This window comes from Podarcis filfolensis (genome assembly GCF_964270895.1).
Source record: "Podarcis filfolensis genome assembly, chromosome: 6".
NCBI classification, from domain to species: Eukaryota; Metazoa; Chordata; class Lepidosauria; order Squamata; family Lacertidae; genus Podarcis; species Podarcis filfolensis.
In genome coordinates this window covers 23,717,958-23,733,427 of record NC_139609.1, presented here as the reverse complement: position 1 = coordinate 23,733,427, position 15,470 = coordinate 23,717,958, and the positions used below count along the sequence as shown (strand labels likewise).

General features: G+C 45.2%; 1 protein-coding gene across 1 annotated transcript in view; it reads left to right on the top strand.

Moving 5' to 3' along the window:
• The window catches only part of SLC30A7 (solute carrier family 30 member 7), a 35,582-nt gene that overhangs the window by 713 nt on the left and 19,399 nt on the right, over positions 1-15,470 (top strand). Inside the window, exons 2-7 of the mRNA XM_083620504.1 lie at positions 1,602-2,024; positions 2,600-2,701; positions 7,557-7,670; positions 10,032-10,119; positions 11,105-11,231; positions 13,333-13,494. Of these exons, the coding sequence (XP_083476630.1) occupies positions 1,945-2,024; positions 2,600-2,701; positions 7,557-7,670; positions 10,032-10,119; positions 11,105-11,231; positions 13,333-13,494 (673 nt within the window). The 5' untranslated portion in view covers positions 1,602-1,944. The remainder of the gene's footprint in view (positions 1-1,601; positions 2,025-2,599; positions 2,702-7,556; positions 7,671-10,031; positions 10,120-11,104; positions 11,232-13,332; positions 13,495-15,470) is intronic.

The window sequence follows — 15,470 nt, the reverse complement described above, 5'->3', positions numbered from 1 at the left end:
CCGGATTTGCACGGTGACCCTTTAAAGTGCCAAAATACTGGCTCCCAGTTTAGGATTCCATGTATGCGATTTGGGGCAGAGGGAAGAGATGCCTGTCCCCCATTTTTTGAACTGCTGAAGTTCAAAATTCATATACAGTGGTACCTCGGGATGCGAACGGGATCCTTTCCGGAGCCCCGTTCGCATCCTGAATAGAACGTAAGGCGCGACGGCGCGTGTACGGGCCGCGTTTTGCTGCTTCCACGCATGCGCGTGATGTCATTTTGAGTGCGCATGTGCGAGCGTCGAAACCCAGAAGTAATGCGCTCCATTACTTCCGGGTTGCTGTGGAGCGCAACCCGAAAGCGCTCAACCTGAAACACATTCAACCCAAGGTATGACTGTAGACTATTCGCATAGCTGTACCCGCTCCTGCCAACCTAGCAATTTGAAAGCACACCAGTGCAAGTAGATAAATAGGTTCCACTGTGGCAGTAAGGTAAATGGTGTTTCCGTGCGCTCTGGTTTCCATCACGGTGTTCCATTGCGCCAGAAGCGGTTTAGTCATGCCAGCCACATGACCCAGAAAACTGTCTGTGGCCAAACACCGGCTCCCTTGGCCTGAAAGCGAGATGAGTGCCACAACCCCATAGTGGCCTTTGACTGGACTTAACTGTCCAGGGGTCCTTTACCTTTTAGTGCTCTGCTTCACTTTGGAGGGGTGAGGTGGGTTGCAATTAGCTGACTAAGAAGCAACTAGATGGGCTGAAGAAAGAGGAGAAATGCTGCAAAGCTGAGGCCAGAGAGACACATTTAGTTCTGTGCTGGACTTTGGGACTCCCCTGGTATCAGAAAAGGGGGAGCAAGATCAGTTGGGGTGTCAGTGCAGTCCTATGCTCACGTTATATACATATATGTGTGTGTATGTGTGTAACTTAAGCCATACTGTATAGCCTGAAGAATAAAGACATCATCATCATCATTATTAATCGCTCAAATGACGTGGTGCACACACACCATTTGAATGGCAATACCCATCAACTTTTGGGGGGGTTGGCTGTCCCATTCAAATATTTTATTGGGGGGCCATAGACCACTAGGAGTTGGCTCCTCTGTGATGGGGGCATACAGGGCTAAAGATGTATTGTGTGCCGTTTTATATTCTGTTGGAAGCTGCCCAGAGTGGCAACCCAGTCAGATGGGCGGGATACAAGTATTATAATAATAATAATAATAATAATAATAATAATAATAATATCAACAACAATTCCTCTTCACCCAGACCTTGGTCTAACTAAGCAGTCTGTGGCCTTCTTTAAAGCTGTGTGTTGGAGGGTCATTGCTTCATTTATGTATTTTTGTGGTTGTTGTTTTTTTACTGTAAAATTCCTTCTGATGCTCAGGCAAGGGCGGTATATAAATCTAATTAATAATAATTATTATTATTCACGGCCAGGAACTAATACTAATAGTGATACTAATAGTGGAAAGGTCTCTTGTAAAGAAGCAGGCAAAACAATGGAACACAGTGTTATAATAATAATAATAGTTATGAGTTTGGGGCAGGTTGGAGAACTTATTGTTGTTGTTATTGTTATTTTTGTTATTATTATTATTTCCAGGCCCTGACTAAACTCCAGTCAGCCTCTCCCACAGAGCGAGAAGCCCCGCCCCCTCTGCTCCCGCTCTCCGCCCCACGTGACGCAACTCGGCCTCCGCTCCTACCGCGCAGGCTCCGTAGCGGCGCCTCGGTCCGGTTGTGCCGGAAGTCTCCCTTGGCGGAAGGGGCCGGCTGCTGGGCTCACCTGGCAGAGAAGCGAGCGCGAAGGGGCCGGGAGGGGGGCGCCTGCCAGCCAGCCAAGCCAAGCCAAGCCCGCCCGCCCAGCCCCGCTTCGCCGAGCCAGGCCAGGCCTCGGGTCCCGCTCCCCCTCCGCCCGGCCCGCGCGCGGCCCGCCACCCTGGAAGATGCTGCCTTTGTCCATCAAGGACGACGAGTACAAGCCGCCCAGGCTCAACCTGCTCCGAAAGCTCTCGGGCTGGTTCAGGTGAGGAGCGCGAGGCCGGGGAAGAAGCAGCCCGACGCGCGTCCACACGCGTGTGCGTGGGAATGCGGTCGGAGGCGAGCCCAGCATGAGGGCTTGGCAGCATGGAGGCTGCCTCGGGGAAGGGGCGAGGCTTTGCGCTGTGTGAGGAGGAGGAGGCTTTGCTTTGGCAGGCCTTCTTGTCCGGCATGTGACCCCCCCTTGGGGGGGGTGTCGGGAGGTGGAGATACAGGTGCATGGGGGGTGGCTTGTAACTGACGCTTGGGGGGGGGCTCCCAGCTAGCCAGCCTGGTAAGGACGTGGGTGGGGGGTGACCACAGCTGGAAGGCACCCCCAGGGTCATCTAGTCCAACCCCTGCAGTGCAGGACTATTTTGCCCAAAGTGGGGCTCTCGAACCCAGGACCCTGAGCTTAAGAGTCTCCTGCTCTAGGGACTGAGCTGTCCCAGAGTACCAGCTTCTTTTCTTCCCTTGAGAGAGGCAAGACCCTGGCCAGCATCGCTTCTTGGCTAACTCTCTTTTTCACCCCCATGCTCTCCTCCTCCTCTAAGTTCGCCCTGTTTCCTGCCCGCCCTTTAGGTCAATCCTGTCAGACAAGACGTCAAGAAATCTCTTCTTTTTCCTCTGCCTCAACCTCTCCTTTGCCTTCGTGGAGCTGCTGTATGGCATCTGGAGCAACAGGTACCGGGAAGGGAGGGAGGATGCAGGAGAGGCGGTGCCTGTTCAGCTCCGCTGCTACTGCTGCCACGTCTCCCTCTGGCTGGTGCTGAGGAAGCACCAGCGCCGGGTGTGTGATGATGGCTGAGAGTGTCATTGGCCCTGGGAAAAGAGGGTGTGTGTTGGACTATCTCATTCATTCCTCCTCCTTGGAAGGCTGAGCAGCCAGTGTTTGTTTTATGGGAAGCGGTCTTTTTGGTACACATTGTTTTAAGAGCAGGTTTTAAACTTCAGGAAGAAAAGAAGGCAGGGAGGGTTTCAAGAAGAGGAGGTGACTGTACTAGGCGTGGGGAAAGAAATGTTTTGGAGCCCTTATCCCTTTTTGGCTGGCTTGAAGGTTTTTGTTGGAGGGACTGCTTGCATAACCGTTGCCTCTGAGTACATGATCTGCTAGATTTGGTACTCCTGAGGAGTTATGCAGTGTACTCTGTGTAGAACGGTTGCTATAGTAAGATCAGGGAGAAAATGCTGCAGGATAAGTAAACCTTAACTGGTCAGGTCCTGTAGATTAGAAGTTGCCAAAGGCAAAATGTCAGCATGCTGTTCCTTTAACTCATGAAGGGTAACTTCTGCAGCTGTAATGATGCTGTAGTGGTTCTTGATTGATATGTAGGCCTTTATTTTTCTCCGGCAAAATTTGGGAAAGTTGTTGATAGTTTATGGCACTTGTATTCTCTTGTGGAAGCTATATAATCAATCCCTTATTTCTTAAGAAGCTGTGTCCTTGTATCCTGTACAGTGGTACCTCGGGTTACATATGCTTCAAGTTACATACACTTCAGGTTACAGACTCTGCTAACCCAGAAATAGTACCTCAGGTTAAGAACTTTGCTTCAGGATGAGAACAGAAATCGTGCTCCGGCGTCGCAGCAGCAGCAGGAGGCCCCATTAGCTAAAGTGGTGCTTCGGGTTAAGAACAGTTTCAGGTTAGGAACGGATCTGTGGAACGAATTAAGTACGTAACCAGAGGTACCACTGTAGTGACCAAATGGATGATGCCAGTAGCTCATCAAAGCAAATCAAGTACGCTACACTAAGAGCAGGTTCACACATGGCTTTCCCCCTTCTGTAGACAGTGAAAGCACTATAGGAAACCACTGACAGATAATTTGGGAAGTTATGGCAGCTTCTGAACCTGTCAATATATTGCAGAATAAATACAAATATCATACTTTGCACATACTGCTATATATGTGTTAAGAAACACATGTATGTAGGAGGTGGTGTTAGTGCTACAGGCAACTGGGAAACGGGCAAACAAAAAGCCTTTGAAAGAATTTCCTGCATTTAACCAGTACAGTAGAGAGAGAACGAAGTATCAATACAACTTATTCAATATTTATTTGTTTGGGCTGCTTTTTAAAGGTTTATATGCATGAATAGCATGGGTTCTCTTCATGTTGGTGCCCTTCAGAAATGTATTGGTGGCAAAGGTATTTGCAGTTCAGAGCCTGAAGTTATGAACAGCAGTTGGGTTACAGAACCATGCCGGCTTTTGACAGCATGGACACCTTTCAGAACAGAGAGCTCTGAGAAATATTTGACCATGTATCTGTTGCAACAATATAGCTCGCCATAAGATTCTAGAAGGAAGGCTTTGGCATTCTTAAGTCAGAAAATAAGTTGTTGTGACTTAAAATCAATATATAAACCACGTATGCATGAGATAAAGGTAAAGGGACCCCTAACCGTTAAGTCCAATCGTGGACGACTCTGGGGTTGTGGCGCTCATCTCACTTTACTTTGCAAAGAGAGCTGGCGTTCGTTCGCAGACAGCTTCGGGTCATGTGGCCAGAACGACTAAGCTGCTTCTGGCGAACCAGAGCAGCGTACAGAAATGCCATTTACCTTCCTGCCAGAGCGGTACCTGTTTATCTACTTTGACGTGCTTTCAAACTGCTAGGTTGGCAGGAGCAGGGACCGAACAACGGGAGCTCACCCCGTCGTGGGGATTCAAAACGCTGACCTTCTGATCGGCAAACCTAGGCTCTGTGGTTTAGACCACAGTGCCACCCCCGTCCCAATATGCATGAGATATTTGCACCTTAATGCTAGACACCTATTTGTCCCTATGATGGGTCTGAACCCTGAAGCAGACTTTATTCCACTGTGATGAGCATGGCAGTGTCCTCTGGCAAGCTTGATGAGCTGACTGCCTTCCTGCAAACTTGGAGGTTGTATAAGTGAGTGGGGATTACCCCAGGAGTTGTGCGTTGATCCCTGCCATCTGGAGCACAAAATGGGGAAGTGGGTTTTGGGTGCTGCTGCTTGAAGGCGTTTAGGGCACCTTCAATCAGCAGAGCTCAACCCAGCTGCTCTTCACTGACGCTTTCTTCAGGAATGGCTTTCATCTATGACCAGCAGTCATTAGATGCCTTATTAGTCCCCATGATACACTTTTATTAGGGTTCCTATGCATCCTAGCACCTTGTGGTATGACAGGCTATATTTGTATGCATATAGTCTCTGACTTCATGGTATCTTTTATACTTAAAAGCTTGGTATCTGTCAGGCCCCAACGCTGTTAGAAGCTGCTCTGCGAATTTTTGCATGACTGTGTCTTTAAGAGCCCCGTTTATTTTTGTAGCAAACTGTATATTCATAATAAATATTTAAATATTGCTTCTTGTGGGTGTGTCTTCTGTGAATACTAGGAGAGATGAAGTGGGTTAAATCTAAATTATGGTTATGGTTAGTGGAAAGCTCATTCTGACAATGTAAATAGAAACACACAATTTCAGAACTAAAGTATTTATGAGCCACTGGGAATGAATTTGTTTTTATGACAGTCTTTATTTTCTGTTCTTTAGTCCAGAGACTTTCAGAGAATGCCTACAATTCAAATAAACATACCACATAAGATACCAGTACAGTGGTACCTCTGGTTGCGAACAGGATCCGTTCCGGAGCCCCGTTCGCAACCTGAACGGAATGCAACCTGCGTCTGCACATGCGCGGGTCGCGATTCGCTGCTTCTGCACATGCGCGTGACGTCATTTTGCACGTCTGCGCATGCGCGAGCGGCAAAACCCGGAAGTAACCCTTTCCGGTACTTCTGGGTCGCCTCAGGACACAACCTGAAAAGACATAACCTGAACCGAACGTAACAAGAGGTATGACACTATCAGAAATATTTAAAACTAAGTAAAACTCAAAGCAGTTTAAAGATCTAATGTTGGTACTTAAAGGCCTGGGCAAGTAAGATGGTCCTATTCACACAGTGTTAAAAAGAATCAGAGTGTGCGTCAGGCAAGCCTGCCTGGGGAGAGCATTTCACAGGCAGGGTACAATGGCAGAAAAGACATTTTCCTGGTCACTCACTGCCTCCCTACACAAGGCAGGGGAAGGTCCTCTGAGAATGCTTTAACATCTTTGGGAGCTTCATAAGAATGCATTCTGCTAGTGTTTCTGAACAGCTGATGAATGCTATGTTCTTCAGATGCTTTTACGGAGTAATGCTAATATAAATACAGCTTAAGTTAGAGGAAGGTTAACATCACTTAATAAAACGACTCACTCCAGGCAGACCTGCTTCCAAATTTAGGATAAACTCCCATAGGAGTAATTATTTTCCTGAGGTGAGTAATAGTTTTTACTTGCCAAATTGCTTCAGATGCCGTGTGAGACACAGGTTTACATTCCTGGGTGGGCTGGTAACAATTTTTATGGAGTTGGTTCCCTTTTTTATTTATTTCTTAGGTTGATCCAAACCTACCTTCACTGATAAATCAGAGAATATGGTTGTTTCAACACGCAGATTAATAATAAGGAAAATAACCATTTCATTGGAGCTGAACTTGCTAATTCTTTTGAGCCTGCTTGTTTCTGGTGTTGAAGCAAACTAGTCAACAGGGACTTGCTGAACTGCTAGAAAAATGAAGCTTTTCCAAGCAGTGACAGTTGTGGATATTAGCACAGGGAAGCTATATCTGGAGATCTAACAGATCATATATTACAATCTGTATGACTGGATCCCTAGGAACAAACAGTAATTACCTCATTGGACTGTGTGAACCAGTCCTCTTAAAAAAGATTCAACTTAGGATTTATTTTTAACTACATCAAAGGTAAAAAACCCCCCAACAGTTGCAGGTAATTTTGAACATATTTTGGCAGAAAACTGATTCATTGCTATAACCCAGTATCATTATAGCTCTGTAGATGGGCTAGGCAATTTCTCACCAGTGGATTGTAATAACAAGTGACTGTAAAGCTCTCATTAACATTCCTGATTGGAATTTCAAATTAATCCTGCCTTTTACCACCTGCTGAAGACTTGCCATTAAATGTGCTTGATCAGGAAATAATTTGCCATGAATCAGTGAACACATATGTTTTTGAACTCCTCCAGGTGTTCAGGAATGGCTAGGTGAGGCTATTGCCTTGCCTCTATTGTGGGGAAAGTGTTGGTGGCTATGTTACACTCTCTGATTTCATCTGAATGTCTTATCCAGGATAGACTACAAATATTTTATCCAGGATTTTACTTTTGGTCACAGTACACTTAATTCCTTCCTCTGGCTAATAAATTAATCATCTTGTAGTTCATTGTACTGAATTTTCCCAATGCTTTGTGCATAAGATCTATTAATTAGTCTCACTTCTTAATAGGTTCTGATGGGATAGAGTTTTTGAATGAACTAGATACCGTGTAAATGTGTATTAGCAAGAAAACAATATTTTAAGTAAAAACTCCAAAGGAACACTGGCTTTTGAGCAATCCTTGCGCACAGTGGAGTTGCTAATGGAACTGACCTTGAAGCATTCAAATGTGCTATAACTTCTGGTACCTAACCAAATGTTTTCTTTGCTTTTCCAGTTTAGGTCTAATATCAGATTCTTTTCACATGTTCTTTGACTGCACTGCTCTGTTAGCTGGACTGGCAGCGTCAGTAATTTCAAAGTGGAGATCAAATGATGCCTTTTCTTATGGGTAAGTGGAGAAAACATAGATGTTCTAAGAAACCTATAAAGGTAAAGGTAAAGGTAAAGGTACCCCTGCCCGTACGGGCCAGTCGTGACCGACTCTGGGGTTGTGCGCCCATCTCACTTAAGAGGCCGGGGGCCAGCGCTGTCCGAAGACACTTCCGGGTCACGTGGCCAGCGTGACGAAGCTGCTCTGGCGAGCCTGCACCAGTGCAGCACACGGAAACGCCATTTACCTTCCCGCTATAAAGCGGTCCCTATTTATCTACTTGCACTTAAGGGTGCTTTCAAACTGCTAGGTGGGCAGGAGCTGGGACCGAACGACGGGGGCTCACCCCGCCACGGGGATTCGAACCGCCGACCATACGATCGGCAAGTCCTAGGCGCTGAAGTTTTACCCACAGCGCCACCCGCGTCCCTAAGAAACCTATATATTGCCTCTAATGCCTGATGGTAATAGATGACAGAATGTCAGCATACTCTAATCAAACTAAACAGGGCAGTGTTGCTTTTAGGAGTTGTACTGAAGTGGGCTGGTGGAATTAGGCTGTAAATATTTCTATTGTACCTATTGTACTACCTTTTTGGTAGGAGGGCCGAGTCTCAGACACTTGGGAACTTTTAGCCTTTAATGTTAATGAAAATATGACTCAGATTAATGTCAGACTGTTTAGCTGTTGGTTCGGATACACTTTCCCACTCTCAGGGACATGTGCAAGCTTCCAGAAATCTGAAGCTCTCTCTGCTTAGGGAACACAATGAATGTTTAGTATGGATACAAGTTGCCTTGAAAATCTGACTGGTGCTGTGTTGCTCCCGAGGCTTTCTGTGCGTTGCACCCCTGCTAGTTCCTGGCTTCCTGATTGTGGTTTGTTTGGGAAAGTGCTGGCTTGGATGCAGCGCTAAGACCGAAGCCTCCTTTCTGTGCTTGGTGAAGGGAAGAGTGAGGTCAGAGTGCTTGGTCTTTCTGCACCACCTAATCTTTCTAACTATGGCTTTGCATTATGCGCCCATGAGACCTTTGTGTCATGATGCCTGAAGGACCTCTTCAGTTTCAGGCTTTGCACATGTGCATCATGTTTGCTGGCTCATGGTAACTAATTGATTTGTATCAGTAGCTGTCTGGCAGGCCACATCGGGCTCAATATCATCTTTTCGGCTTCCCTGAACTTGGCACAAACCCTTCTGAGGACCAAAACAGATGCTCACATCTTTGATAAACACACATATCAATTTGGCTATACAGTGGTACCTCGGGTTAAGTACTTAATTCGTTTCGGAGGTCCGTTCTTAACCTGAAACTGTTCTTAACCTGAAGCATCACTTTAGCTAATGGGGCCTCCTGCTGCTGCCGCGCCGCCGGAGCACGATTTTTGTTCTCATCCTGAAGCAAAGTTCTTAACCTGAGGTAATATTTCTGGGTTAGCGGAGTCTGTAACCTGAAGCATATGTAACCCGAGGTACCACTGTAATGTTCATGTGGGGTCCACTTTTATTGCTCAGTCAAGCATGCAGAGGCCTATAGCAAAACCCACACCGACGGTGCCCCCCACTAGTTTAATTTCCTCCTCCTAACTCAGCTCTGATAATGAAAGTGAGCTGATTTGGGGGGTGGGGGAAAAGGCAACTCTACAGGCAGCAGAGCATGAGGAGGTAAGTTGGCTTTACTTCTATCCTCCATGCACTCAATCTTACGATAAAGTTGACACACGTTCCAAGTTAAACTGGCAAATACATTTTTAGCAAACACATGGCACATCTGATTTTGGCCTCAGTAAGAAAGGAAAAATGAACTTTCATACGCTGCCTGGGAGCAGCACCTGCCAAATGAGAAGCAGGGCCTGGTGTGCTGCTTTTGACCTGGCTAAGGGCTGCTTTCTGTGTGGGTTCATACAAAGTGGTGCTTGTTGGCAAGAAGCAAGCTGAACGTTGCCTTGCTGCAGGAAATGGGGGACTGCACCCACTCTGGAGCAAATCTTCCGCTACCTGGTGAGAGTTGTGCTTGCAGATCAGGTGAGCAGCAGCGCTTTTGGAACTTCTCACTCAATAAATGGTGCCAGCTGGTTTGAAAGCAGTGTTCACGGCTCTGTTTCTCATTCAGTGGGTCAGCACTTCTCATTTAGAAAAATTATTGTAGGGGCTTTTGTTATGATGCAGTTCTGGTGTGGAGTCTGTATACCTTATTTGCATTCTAGGAGCTTCAATTCTTGCATTAGTTATTCTTTTTAAAACTATCACTTTATTCAGATTATTCGGCCACCAGTTATTACTGGGTTTTTCAACTACGGGGGGAAAGCTAAGACTTCAATAGTTGTGGAATTTGGGCTAATGCAGAGTGCTACTAAGATCTTTGTAAAAATCTTTCTAGGTATGTTCGAGCAGAGGTACTAGCTGGCTTTGTCAACGGTCTGTTTCTGATCTTCACAGCCTTCTTCATTTTCTCTGAAGGTGTCGAGGTATGTTATGAAGATGGCTATAAATCATTCCGGATAAATAAACTGATTTGTGCAGTTCAGTCCTGTGGTTATTTACTTGGAAGTTGGTGCCACAGATGCCTGGTTTGCATGACACTGTAAGCCTGCATCTCGTGGCATTGAAGTCAATATCACCAGTGCTGCCAGAGCAAAGAAATATGTTCAATAGTGCCTCCAAATGCAGGAAATGCATCCCCAAACCATCTTTTCACAAGATTTGAGACAGCCCAGTTTTAGCCCCATGATCATTAAATAGCAGGCACAAACCACAGCATGCTTCCCTATCAGAGGGCTAGGCTATGGGCAGCCAACACTTCTACTCTCAGAAAGACCAACTAGTGGTGCAGTCTCCAGAAAGAATGAGGAGCAACGTAGCACAAGTGAGATATTCCAAGCAGCTTGTATCCATACTAAACATTCATGTATCCCAGGGAAGAGAATGGCAGCTTCATCTGCTGACTTCATTCTTCAGTCTTTCCCCCCCAAACTAGATGAGTGCTATGCCAGGAATAAGCCAAGACTTGCTCTTGACCTATTTCTGGTTTAGTGCTTGTAGTTGGTTTGAAACAAACCATGGCTACAGTTCACATGAGAAACCAGGCTGTGGGTTTTTTGTAATGTGTGCAGCATCCCTGGGGGATTAAAACAAGCCATGGTTCAACTTGATTGAGAGCTCTTTGGTGGAAGGGATCTAGCTGCGATGGCTCTGTTCTGCCTCCACAATACCAGTTGCTGGAAACCACTGGAGAGGAGAGTCCTCTTGTGCTCGGATCCTGTTTGTGGCTTTCCCACGGGGATCTGGTTGGCCACTGTGAGAACAGGATGCTGGCCTGATTCAGCAGACTCTCCTTATGTGTGGATGCAGACGATGCTTCACAGAGCACTGATATGTAGGATACCCTGAGAATGTTCTATAAGTGGATGTTGTAGATGACTTACACTCAAACTTTCTGCTTCCCTGTTGCAGAGAGCCCTTGAACCTCCTGACGTGCATCATGAAAGACTTCTTCCAGTTTCTATACTCGGCTTTCTTGTAAACCTGATAGGAATTTTTGTGTTCCAACACGGAGGACACGGCCACTCTCATGGTTCCGGTAAGATGCTCAAACAATAATCTTACGGGCCTCTCCAGGCATCCCTTTTATTACACATTCATGATGATTTGTGCTCATGATGTTATTGGGGCAGTCAGACACGACCCCACTTTCAATTTTGCTTGTGCCTGCAAAAGCTTTGGGTTGAACATACTTTTTAATTTCTACTCAGTGGATGTACTAGAACGTCCTCCTTAAATCCTGTACCTTTTTATACCTCAAATGTTCTGAGGTTGGTTTTTTGGGGGTGCAGGGAGGTTGGGATGTCCCATTTTTGCTGCCCTATAGTAATGCAATGATTTGTGGACGGTCCAGTATAAATCTACCACCAGCGCACTATTATTTCAACAGAGACATGCTGCAGAATGCACTTCCAACAAAACACCAATCTGGAGCGGCCTTTAATGAATCATTTTGTCTCCAGTTTCACTAGATGGCTCAGTACTACGTTCTGTCGTACAGCAAAGTCCCAGTGAGATTTGTGCATTCATTATACAGCTGTGTTGTGCCTCTCATGCTGCAGTATCAGCAACCACTGGTCACCCTTCACCAGCATCGTAAAAGCCTTGGAATACCTTTGATGTCCACTGGATTTTTCAGGAGAAAGAAAGAGTTGTTCCATAGCTTAGAGAGCCACTAGAAGGCCTTGCCTCCTTAGCACCAGCATTGTAAAAAATGAGTGGGCTAGAATTTGTAGTGGTGCAAACCTCTTCTGCTCCCAAACTAGCATGTTCTTAGACATCTGTTCTGACATTTTAAGAACCAGAACCTTCTTTGCTGTTTTTATTGGCCGACTCATTAAGTCCTATACAGTATGCTACTACAACTCACTGGTTTTCATTGCCGTCTGTACTTAATATGTGAAATGAATTTTTAATATGCGGCACGTAGTATTGCTTTAAATTTAGAAAGGAGCATATAAGCTGCGATCTGGAAATATGCAAATGATGGGAAATATCATGCATGGGGGAACTGTAGTGCTTAAGCAGGCGATAGCTTGTGATGAAACTACTATTGTGTAGAAATATGAACTTTAGCTATGGCTTTGTTCTGAACTAGTGTAGAATGGAGCTATGCTTTGGTCAGGTTCAGGCATGACTCTCTCAAGCCATGGTTTATCAGCCTGAGATAGAGCTGGGTGCTTATGAGCCCTTGCAATCCTGGCTTTAGTGCACAGTTCCCTTTGATGTCTGAATTGGTTTATTGGCCTATGCCAGTGGTGTCCAAACTTTTTTCAAAGAGGGCCAGATTTGTTAACCTTTTTTTTAGCATTGAAGTTGTTAAGCTTTTTTGAGCTTTTTTTTAGGATTGAAGTTGTTGAGGTTTTTGGGGGATTTTTACCCCAGGAAATGAACTGCCACAGGGGCTGGATTAGGCCCACGAAACAGTCTTTGGACATGCCTGGCCTATGCCCTATGATAATTGTGTCTGAAACTGGGACTTAGTCAATTGGCTAGATTGAGCAAGGGCACATTTTTAGTTGATCACAATATTTTTGATCAATTAATTGACTGAAATGTAAGTCCTCTTGGTATGTGCCATCTTAGAGGTATCCCCTCCGGGGACAGAAAAAGGACAAAACCTCTTCTGTGATTCATACATGCATCAACTGAGAAGAAATATTATACTTTCCCCCCTGCAAAGCTATTTTATAAGTTAATTTAAACACATACAATCAATCAGTTAAGATTACTTTTAATTAGATACAGTAATTAAGGGTGCTGTTTCAGGGTGAGGCAGGCTGCTTCAGTGGAAGATTTTGGGGTATCAAATATTTTCAGTTTGAACAGGTAGATTTTGGAGCAACAAGTTTTCTGTTTTAACAATGGGGATTGGGGACCATATGGATTTTCTGCCTCAAGCACCGAAACGTGTTTGGCCATTTCCGTCTTGTTTATTGAACAATTGAAAGAAGCTATTATTGCTTCCTTGTTTTCAGACTTAACAATTGCAGCTACCTACAAAGACATTTCTTAAACCTAAGAAGGCTGCCCCTTCCTCATCAAACAGGAATGACTTTACAGGGGTAACCCAGAGAAGTTAGTAGTTGTGACAATACACAGAAGCGTTCTAAGTCACTCCAACAAATTTCTTTTTGCAGGGCATGAACATAGCCATTCCCTGTTTAACGGGGCTCTAGGCCATGGGCACAGTCATGGAGGACACGGGCACAGCCATGATTCCAAGCCTGGGCACGGGCATGGGCATTCTCATGACCACAGCCATGGACATGGGGATTCGCAGAGTCAAGATTACTGCCATGGTAAGTGTATATGACATAGCAGACTCACAGATACACATGTACACGCTGTGTCGTCTTCATTGTGGAACCCTTGCATGGATGCACTGCAAGATTCTTGACTTTTCTGGACAGGAAGATAACATTGATTGTACAGCTGTACCTTGGAAGTCGAATGGAATCCGTTCCGGAAGTCCCTTCGACTTCCAAAACCTTTGGAAACCAAAGTGTGGCTTCTGATTGGCTGCAGTAGGAAGCCACAGAATAATAAGAATAAGAATAAGAATAAGAATAAGAATAAGAATATTTATATCTCGCCCATCTGCCTGGGCCTCCCCAGCCACTCTGGGCGGCTTCCAAAAAAATATTAAAATACTGTAATACATCAAACATTAAAAGCTTCCCTAAACAGGGCTGCCTTCAGATGTCTTCTAAAAGTCTGGTAGTTGTTGTTCTCTTTGACATCTGGTGGGAGGGTGTTCCACAGGGAGGGCGCCACTACCGAGAAGGCCCTCTGCCTGGTTCCCTGTAACTTGGCTTCTTGCAGTGAGGGAACTGCCAGAAGGCCCTCGGTGCTGGACCTCAGTGTCCGGGTAGAACGATGGGGGTGGAGACGCTCCTTCAGATATACTGGACTGAGGCCGTTTAGGGCTTTAAAGGTCAGCACCAACACTTTGAATTGTGCTAGGAAACGTAGTGGGAGCCAATGTAGGTCTTTCAAGACCGGTGTTATATGGTCTCGGCGGCCGCTCCCAGTCACCAGTCTAGCTGCCGCGTTCTGGATTAATTGTAGTTTCTGGGTCACCTTCAAAGGTAGCCCCATGTAGAGTGCATTGCAGTAGTCCAAGCGGGAGATAACCAGAGCATGCACCACTTTGGCGAGGCAGTCCGCAGGCAGATAGGGTCTCAGCCTACGTACCAGATGGAGCTGGTAAACAGCTGCCCTGGACACAGGTTTGACCCGGCAGACGTTCAGCTTCCAAAAATAGTTCACAAACCGGAACACTCACTTCTGAGTTTGTGGCATTCGGGAGCCAAAACCTTTGAGAACTAAGCTGTTCGAAAACCAAGGTACGACTTATATGTAAACAGTTGAATGTTGCCTTCTGACCATTTAACACGTTTTCTGAAGACTTCATATGTAAGAGATTGTAAGTATCCCATGTTGCTTGTGATATGTGCACATGATTATGTTTCTTGCTGTGTGTGCTCCAAGGGAAATTGCTGTGATTAGGAACTATGTGCCATATGTATGTATTTATTTAAATTTTGATGTTATTTAATACATGTGTATGCCACTCAGATGTGCATAGGTGTGCTCTTAATAGCACACAGTGGTCTCCCAGGGGAAACTCACCTCACTCATTATATATATATCTTTAGGCATCAGGCAAAAACTTTCCTCTATAACTAGGTCTTTGGCCTTTAATTATCTGTTGCCTTTTAGAAGGGGATGGGGTGTTTTTAATGTATTTCTTTTCCCTCTTGGTTTTAATGTATATATGTAGGGTTTTTATTGTCTGTCTGTTTGGTTTTAAGGCATTTTGGGCTGTTCTGGGCAAAATAAAGTGACTAACAAATTAATAAATAATAACAATAAACAGCACACAAGCGTATACTTACATGCAGAAGAAATCTTCTTTTATTCAAATGGATCCTTGCAAATCTGTATCTGAAGCTGCTTGCTGTCATTTGAAAAGAACAAACAAACACAGATTAAAATCCAGATTAAATGGGGACTGGCATCAGTTCTATTTTAAGGCTCATGGCAACATTTTCTTTAACTGCATTGAAGGTGAAGGAGGACAATGACTCAGGACAGCAACACAACAATGTATGTTGCCTTGAGCTTGATGGAAGCGTAGGCTAATAACAGAATTGTTGATTGCATTTTTGACAGTGAAGGAAGGTTGCTGAAAAGGATCTTTTTTAAAAAAAAATCATGCTGTGTAGATGTTGAGTAATTATTGCCTAGTATTCAGCCTCCCATTTTTTTTTTT